Below are 9,949 nucleotides of genomic sequence, written 5' to 3' on the forward strand. Positions count from 1 at the left end.
TGTTAAAGATGTAGTATATTTTACTAGCTCGCAGTGGTTTACAATGCTATATTTGGCAATCCTATCCCTTTGAGGGGTTGAACCGCGATTGCAAATAATGAGAAATGCATAAAAAGCAACACCCTCTGGGTTATTGGAGATTGGACTGACCATAATGATTGATTAAAATTGATAATCAAAAATGTTGGACTCGTAAAAAATTTTTCGATGACTAAATTGTTAAAACACGGGTTTTGTGTTTTTTTTTAAGAATCTAGTTTTTATCTTTTTTTTATTATGACTCCGGCTCTAAGGATTTTAATCCATGTTTAACGAATTCTTTAAGAATATCCCTTCAATCGCCACTATAGCAATTTGCTTCATAACCGATCTGTGTGGTTGTCTGATCTCAAGTATGTTTGTTCCAAGACTGCGTATTGTTACCTCCGCACGGGTTCCATAAATAACCATAAGTGGTTATGGTGTTTGTGGAACTGTATAAGCTTTCTTACAATACATAGGTTATGAAATGAAATTTCCTATTTATTTATTTACTTATATGGATCACCAACAAAGAATACACCTTACATGGTATACAAGAGAAAAAGAAGTATAGAATTTAAATACCTTGTAATATGAACTGTTTCTTTTTATTTTAATCGTTCTCTTACTGCTGTGTCTCCTCATTCTTTTCCATTCCATCCATCAATTGTCTCCATTAGTTACGTTTCCATCCTTCAAGTAACCGTCTAAATATTTCTATAACCTCCTCCTATAATTAACCAAACAATGAAAGTCATAAGAACAGAAAACACTAACTCATATAATTACCACATTAATTTCGATCATAAAACTGGTTTAACCCACAAACTAAGCCGCGGTATCAATCATAAACCGAAGACATTCATAAATGTAGTAATCTTAGTTGTAATTACAGGAGTAACTAACTTTATTGTTACTACTTTATGAGCAATCATAAAGGAATTAGGTTCGAACATAACTGGATTACACTGTATTTAGTTAAGGGTTTATAAAGCCTTACGTATGGGAGAAATAAGTCTGAGATAATAAGGTACATTTGAACTAAGATACTGTAGTGAAATCTAAAAAAATGGTCCGGTTTTGTAAGTGCTAGTTGGTGTCGTGATACTGGCGGACCTGTAAAACTAGGATAAAGAATACGAAATTACAAATAAAAAACTTCCATCAATTTTATGACCGTACCAATAGGGTTGCTTAACCTAGAAATCTGTTTCTTATTTGTTGTTACAGCGGTAACAGATTTACAGACGGGCAAAAGAGCGGAGCCTTAATACCAGGAGTTTACTTTTACCCTGAGGGTACGGAAACCTTCTGCAATGTTTACTATAAAGAATTTAAACTATGAATTGTAAATGGGTCGAGCTATGAAACTTACGTGAGTTGTAATATGAAGTATTCTATGCATTTATGCTACTATTTATCGTTTCACAGCTGATAAAAGACAAATATTCACGTAATACAAATAGTTTTTTGAATGACTTAGTTATGAATTTATAGAATACTGCCATAAATTTCAAAATAGCAAAATACTTTAGATAAAAGGTATTATAAATACTCGTTGGTGGTTGATTTCATAAACCAGTCATTACAAGTAGTAACAATGGCAAAGTTACGTGTCGCAGTGCTGCTAGCAGTGCTAGGAATCGCCTCAAGTTCCTTCGAACCCGAGCTTCACGCCAAGTTTAAATCCATGAAGTCATCGGAATTCGTCGAGTACTTCAATAGCCAGGGCTACTCATGGAAGATGAGGGAGCACGACGACGATCAAATAGATTTTAAACCTTGTGCAAAACTTGACCCGCATTTTAGAGAGAACGTTCCAGAACAAGAGCACGCTCCTGAATTACTCAACGATTTGCCTCAAAACTTTGATGCTAGAGAAAAGTGGCCCCAATGTGAAACGATCAAAGCAATTAACAACCAAGGGCCATGCGGCTCATGCTGGACCTTTGGCTCCGTCGACACCGCGTCGGACAGAACTTGCATCCACAAAAATGTCCACGTAAGACTTTCCGAACAAGAATTGTCGTGTTTGAAATCAGATGTCTGCGAAGGAGGGATACCCTCAGATGGCTTTGTATTCTGGCAACTTGCTGGTCTAGTCTCATACGAATGTAAACCATATGATGTCAAAAAACTATTAAATAATGAATGTAAGGAGAAATGCCTGGCTAGTACCAAGAAGGAGTATTATAATGACAAACATTATGCTGAGAAGTTCTACTCGTTGGCTAATCGAACTGAAGAAATTAAAGCTGAACTTTTTCATAACGGCCCTATCCAAGCAACTTTTATGGTGTATGAAGATTTCCAAAAATACGACTCTGGAGTTTATAGTCACAAGTACGGTGAAATCGAAGGAGGACATAGTGTCAGGGTTATAGGCTATGGTGTGGAAAAAGGGGAAAATTATTGGTTGGTAGCTAATAGTTGGGGAGAAAAGTGGGGCGATCACGGTTTGGTAAAAATAAAGGCTTTCGATCCTGACTTAGGCTTCGAGCAACAGATGGTGACTGGTCTACCTAAAAATTAAATTCCTTGTTCTTCCTTTACATTTGAATCTTGAAATATATTGTTTTGATTTGCAGATTATATCTTTTTTTTTACGTTTTCTTGTAAAACTTTATGCTGTAATTGTTCTTTAAGAAGGCGGTCCAAGTGTTAACGGACGACCGCACATTTTTGATGTCGGCAAAAATATCAAATAAAAAGTGGAATAATAAATATTGTAATTTAATTGAGTAGAGACAGCTTAAAAACCGCTTATTCCTCATTAATTCGTTTCATGTTCATAAACAGATTGTATTTAATTGGTTCATATTTTTATTTGACTGTACGGATAGCCGAGTGCTCGAGGTAACCATACCAAACGCACTGAACGCGACGCGTCGTGGGTTCGATCCCCGCGTAGGACAAACATCTGTGTCATCCACGAATGCTTGTCCAGTGTTCTGAGTCTGGGTGTCTTTGCTCATGTGATTTGTGGTACCCTCTGAGGTATGAGGTATTAGGTATCCTAAATGCAGAAGTAGTTGTTAAAAGAAAAAAAAATGCATAAAGATGAATTAGTAGATAAGCAATAACTACCCAAGTTGTTCGATCACAGGTTAGGCTTCGCTTAATACGGTCTGCCCATGGATGGGTGATCATCTGTTATGTTGATAGTCAGCACCGTGCGGTTATACTCAAAGCCGACCCCGATATATTTAAAAGATGAAAGGCTACGATGATAATGATGTTTTGCATATTAGTTCTGCAGTGAGCTCAGGGAAAAAAAAGGCAGAGTTAAGAATTTACGAAAAATGGGGATGATTTTTACCGCTTAAGTTTCTATTTGAGTGGAATTATTGTTTTCCACTAAATACATAATTCTATACTTTTGGAGAACTATTGAAATGAGGATAAAGCTGAACTTTATTTTCATGAGGGTATTTGATTCATCTCAGATTAATAATTAAAAATTAGTTATTATAGTTTAAGTTATTTTTTCCGGGTGTCAGAGTTTAACGCGCCCTGAAAAATCTTAAGTTTGGAAGGAAGTTTGCAGGTTTCCTCACTAAAACACCGTGAGGAAACTTGGCAAAATCATTTAAAAGCTTAGTTCCTATGACCAGCTTTCAAAACTAACATAAGATCAGCTCAATTTGAACAAAATATTGCATTGTCACACAACATTCGTCTGCATGCTCAATCGAATTACGAACTTGGGTTTATTCTACTTACGATTTCATTTAACCCATTTGTCTTAACTTGCAAAATTAATTTGATTTCAGACAAAGAGCCGACCCCAACATAGTTGGGAAAAGGCTAGGCCAATGATGATACAAATATATTTGATGGAAAATAAAAGCCTGTTAAAAAGTAACCAATTATTTGGTGTTTGGTATTGTACGAATTAATTGATCAAAAGGTGAAGTGAAAAAAAATTAAACATATTCCAATTTATGTAGGAGTGAAAAGTAAACATGTAAGGATACAAGTATTAATTTATTTATATTAACCTAGTACTTTGAGTCACTAATATACCTATCATCCTTTACACCTTCCGCGGTAGCCCAGAACTCATACTACGAAACATATACTCTTGAAAAATTTTAATCCTAAAAAATCCATTTTCACCAAAACTCCTGCCCCAACTGTTTGCGACTAACCAAAATTCGATTCCATTTTCAACACCATAGCCAATGATACGAACACTATGTAGATATAGATGTTTACCAAATTTATGTTCGTATATCCCTCCTGTATACCCATTTTTTAAATCATAAAAGTCCTGATAAATATATATAGTCGCCTCTATAGGACCCATAAAGAACAATTCTTTTTTAATTTCGTTTACGTTGCGGGGATCGATCTGGTAAACAATTTCAGCATAATGTTTATCTTCCAAATATCTGCGTCTGTTGTTGTCACGCTCGCAGATCTGAGAACATTTACGTTGGTGCAGGTTTTCAGGATGATATGGTTTACAGTTTCTTGTAACCAAGCCATTAGCTTTCCAAAACTGAAATCCTTCCCAAGCTGAGCCTTTGTGACAAATAGTGGCGTTGGGATGTGCGCATTCCAGATCTTGTTCAGAGAGGACTGCTTGTTTATGTGCGTGAATGCATATCCTATCAGAAGCGGTGTTAGCGGCACCGTGAGCCCAGCATGAGTCACAATCAAATTGATTGTAGATTTCGCCGATAGTTCGACAATGAGGCCATTTTATCCTTGCGTCGAATTGAATGGGAAGGTCTATTCTTTCAAAAGACCGTAACGATGGTAGGGTATAATTTTTATTGAAATCAGGTGGTACCTGATAGTCCATCGGCGTGAAGGTGATATTCAAGCTGTACTGACCTATTTTCCACGAGTTGTTTTGATTGTTGAAGTATTCTACAAATTCAGACCTTGGCATATTCAGGTATTTTGCGTGCAGTTCTTTATCAAAAGTACCGAAAGCACCTCCTAACATGGTTAAAAATATGGTCCCAAGATTGACCTTCATAGTCATTTACAGCAAAACGTGTTTGGGCTCCTCATTGGAATTGTCTGCATATATATGATATTTTGAAATGAAGAAACGAATGGTATGCCAGAAAATAGGTAAGAAATAATATCAGGACATACAACAATGTAACAAAACATGTGTTTAGATAAGGATGTCGTTAATTAAGGAATTTACTTGATATAAGTGGGGTGCATATTTTGCTCAAGTGTTCATGTTATTTAGAACTGCCTCACGTGACTTCTTCAGCTTTGTCTACACGTGACCTATATTTTGTCAACACCGTATCTACAATCGATTAAGGGTTTGGGGGAGGCCTTTGCCCAGCAGCGCCAGCTTTTTATTAAAAAAAAACTCTCAGGTCTCAGGCTTGTAAAAAAGCTATATTCCTACGAAAATAGGAGCGATTTCATGTCTAAAACATTCAAAAACTTTATTTTAATGGCACCTAAGTGGTTAAATTTATTCATGTGCATAAAACGACTTATAAAAGCGATCATAATGTGTTAAACAGTTATAGCACATAAAACTATATCCTAACTGAGGCATGTTATTACCGTAACGTTTACTGCAAGCGATTCCAAATTTTAATGTCCACACGTGATCGCTTTTGATATTACGACGTGTACAGTTTATTTATAAGATATTACGAAGCATGTTAATCTGGTTGTATTCGAATTATATACAGATTACTGTCAGTCATGCAATTACTTAGAGATATCATAAACTACAGGAGTTTAAAAATCGTTTCGCCAGTGCCAACTCAAAAGCAATCAGACACTTAGCCAATTAACAATCTTATATAATTATCGTATGATATGAGTAGCAGGTGTGATGTTGCCTGTTATAAACAAGTATAGCTTTATTATCAGCCTTTTGTGTCCCACTGCAGGACAAAGGCCCCTCATCCCTCTTTCCATTTATCTCGGTCTAAGACGAAAGCCTTTAGAGTCGAATTCGTTCCGATATCTTCTTAAGGGTCTACACTGTTGGTTAGCTGGTTTTAAGGTTACAAAAATACATGAAAGCCTTTTTATTTTTAAAAATCAAACATTTCAAATTAAATTTTAACTTTGCAAGCAACGGGCAAAGGAATAACATCGGAGTCGCATATCAGGAAACTTGTCGAATCAAGTTAGTACAAGGCGACGAAATGCATATGAGCCATAAATCATACATTTCCCATACACTCCGTGACTCCATCGAAATGTACCTTCGATTTTAGAGACATGTTTTAACTTGGAATCTACGAGGATGAAGAAAAATTTAATTTTGGATGTGGTATTTTTCGATAAAAAAATACTTGACCTAGCGCTGTGTGATGTGTGATGTGTGATTTAAACTGTGTTATTGGGGTTGTCTCATTACGTCTTTTATTGAATGTATTTCACTATTCAACCGATCGTTCGATGACAAGTCATGATGAAATAATTTTATACAATACTGATATTTTAGTACACAAAAAAGACAAAAAAATTAGTGGGCACCCACTTACCATGGTCATTCGACATTAAGTACAGAATTCTAAGTATCAAGGAACAAAAGAAAATCAACCAAAATACATTATCAGTACACCGTAAATGCCAGCTCAAAAATTTCTTAAATCAGCTAAAACAAGGAAATGCAAAAGTCGGATACCGTACGTCTGGAACTTGCGACATTAATATACTTGGACTATCCAGTGCTATGGAACTTGGAACTCATAGGATTTAATATTGTTTATGACGCGTTTGTTTTACGCTCGTGTTTATATCAAACTTTCTGAAAGCATTACGGGAGTTCCTTTAGAATTTAATGCAAATTCTTGGCTTACGTACGACTTATTTTTCCTAAAACTATTTTAGTTATGTGAGGTTTCTGGATTATATTATCTTCTATTCATAAATGAATGTGGAGTTCGAAGATTCAAATAATTCACGTAATGGTATTTCAGTCCTTCAATTTACTGAAACACAAATAAAGGAGAAAAACAATCATAACCTTTTTGTGAATAATAGTAGGCGCAGGTTATTTGTGCTTAGAGTACACATACACAGAGCTACCATAATATTTGTTTTACCCCTCCGATAGCCTGGGGCTTAAGCGTTTCAGGACAAAAAGTAAAAAATCGTAGACATACCAATTACAAATCTGCTTCGGTCACAAAGACTAATATTCGTTTTGATTCATATCCTCGCTTCCCTGTGCGCGGGGACTAAGTCTGCTTTAAAAGGGTTTCCTGACATATTTGTGCTTTTGAAACTTCATCCCATCCCTTTAAAGGGTTTTTAAATTGAGGTAGTGGTTGTTTTTATCTATGTACCTGATAATGAAAATTTTTGGATTTAAGATGCCTGCATTTGGTTCATGATGTCTTTATTGCAGATATTTTCAAAACTGAGTTCTATGTTACTGTGAATAAGCTGTCTTGTTGTATATTTTGTTCAAGCCGTTTATTTGTTTTTTTGTATTGTGCCCCATTACACACGTCGATCAGATATCTCATTACTATTACTACAAACAAAATGAATCATTCTGTCTCAATTCGATTTGTGTACATCTTTCTTCTGCTAATGTTTTATTCAGTCTTCGACGGTAAATAAGTTTAGTTTCGGACAAAACATTCCCATGTGACATAGATACAAAAATTTTGCAAACTTTTCTTCACGTGCCCAAAATTTTAACTTTCGACTTTAACTTGACAAGAATAAAGTTCAGTTTCCAGTTGCAAGGTTTTTGCAACAGCAAAATTATCTAGGTCCGGCTATTCTTTGTGGGGGAAACGGGCTATCCGTCAAAGTCGGTTTTATTTATCGTTTTAGTTGAATTTTATCGAACTAATAGCCCCTGAGATAAATTTACGATTGGCAACGGAATTGTACGGTGAAAAGGGTTCTGTCGGATGCACCTTACGTATGTGTGGGAGCACTTAGAAATGAAAACTGACTTGAATGGCCCTAATACATGACAAATATTATTCATTTCCTTTTTATAAAATTGAACCAGCAAATCATCATCATCAATAAAAGCAAAACATGATTTGATGACCGATCAAGCTATTATATTCAGCAAAAATGATTTCTTCTTCAAGATAAACATTATTATTATATATTTTTCTACCGACTAAATAATAGTATTTCTCAATCCAGCCGTTATTTCTTTTCCTGTGGACACAGTGTACACCGATTTCTACGAGATTCGTGACCTGATTATTTTTAACCATTTAATTTCCTTTAATACTGACAAACTATTAACTCTTTCTTTTTACTCCTAACCCCTATACCAAATTGACAAATAACCCTGTTTGTAATTTATAACTGCATTCTTATCCAGAATCACACAACATTTGGTTCTATCGACAATCTGTCAATGTTTACGTGAAAAATGTAATGTGTGTCGGACATTTATTTGATGTCTGCCAACCCGTCGTGATCGATGTTCGCTTGCTCTTTGTTGCTGTAAGTTCTTGTACTCATGAGTTTTATACTTCAAAGTAACAGTGATATTGGTTAGTTGGTAGAGGTTGAGTTACATTGAGCATATCGCAAAAATGTTTTGCTTGAAAGGCTGATAGTTAAGGATTGAGAAGGAACGGTTAAATGATAATAAAGAGATTGGGAACGTTTTCAGAAATTCAAGATTTTCGATATATTGATTTCTTGTAAACTTCCGTATTCTCTTTTTAAAAAAAATCTGTCTACGTTTTAATAAGGTACTATGCTTATTTTAGACCTAGAGCAATATGTGAGAGCTCGAAATTTTTGTAAAAAAGATAGCACAAAAAGACAGAAAGATCGAAGGACGTTAGATAGTTCTACACAAAGTAATATATTTTTAAACTAAACCAACAAAAAATACATAAAGACAAAACAGTAATAACAAGAACAATACTACAACAACCGACACAGCTCTACTTAATCAAAGAGACACAACTATCACCACTCCTAACAGAATGCATCACATTAAGTGCTTTGTTGCAAACAAATGCAACACATTTGGCACCGCCTTCAAATACAAGCAATGTTCACATTTCATCCACGTTTAAAATACTAGGTACGTACGTAGCTTTTAGTGGAGGACCGGCAGACTGTGAAATGTCCTAGTATTTGTCAGAAACTCACCGCGGTTTAGAATAGGAATGTGCATTAAGTAATCTTGGAGATGATAGCAGGAAACTCTCTGTCTGATTCCAAGGTTTTGCATTTTTTGGATTATCTTCCCGGAGTACGGATGTCTGAGGTTCTCTTGCGAGATTTGTTTTTTTTTGTATGTAGAGTTTCTTTGTCTTGAAAATTGTTTTTGTTTCTATACGTTGTTGGTGAAGAATTTCAATTTTATATTCTTTAAGAATTGTTTGTTATCATTATTTATTGGACAATTTAGTTTTAGGATTTTTCACAATTTAGGATTTCACTTAAAATACAGTGGAATTTTTGAAGTTTCCATTCAATATTTGGCCATAACTGTTTTAATTTCTTTTTTTACCTTGGATATGCTTTTCAAAACAAAAATCTTAAGATCGTATAAAAATAACTTTAGCATATGAATGTCGTAGGAAGACGTAAGAAGATTTAATCAATCTTATATTATCTCAATCACGAGTGAACATTCACGCGATCCCAATAAACTAAACAATATCACAAAGCAATAAAATCTAAGGCGTGAAGCAATAAGAAAGACAATATTAATTACCGTTACTACAAATTTACGTTTACACATCCAAAAACCTTAATCCTCGGACATAAGGGTTATTTTCGTGTGTCATTTTGTGCATAAGTTTGTAAGTGTTGCTATAGGGTAAGGACGGAAGAACGCCTAATATATGGTGTTTTAGGTAATTAAATGTCACATAGATCAGAGATTAATGATGTGTTACGACATGTGGGGACCTCTCGTGTTTGTTAGTTTGCCGATTTTCACGGAAATGCGGACACAATGGCGACGAATTTGGAGATGAAT

At 35.1% G+C, this 9,949-nt stretch overlaps 1 protein-coding gene and 1 pseudogene across 1 annotated transcript; one reads left to right on the forward strand and one right to left on the reverse strand.

Moving 5' to 3' along the window:
- The first annotated feature begins 1,573 nt into the window (after positions 1-1,573).
- Positions 1,574-2,749, forward strand: LOC113499382 (annotated as a pseudogene).
- Positions 2,750-3,807: 1,058 nt separating this feature from the next.
- LOC113499462 (cathepsin B-like cysteine proteinase 3) lies at positions 3,808-5,059 on the reverse strand. The gene has a single exon (XM_026879947.1). The coding sequence runs from the start codon at positions 5,009-5,011 to the stop codon at positions 4,058-4,060; it is 954 nt and encodes a 317-aa protein (XP_026735748.1). The 5' UTR covers positions 5,012-5,059; the 3' UTR covers positions 3,808-4,057.
- Positions 5,060-9,949: the final 4,890 nt, after the last annotated feature.

This window comes from Trichoplusia ni, chromosome 12 (genome assembly GCF_003590095.1).
Source record: "Trichoplusia ni isolate ovarian cell line Hi5 chromosome 12, tn1, whole genome shotgun sequence".
NCBI classification, from domain to species: domain Eukaryota; kingdom Metazoa; phylum Arthropoda; class Insecta; order Lepidoptera; family Noctuidae; genus Trichoplusia; species Trichoplusia ni.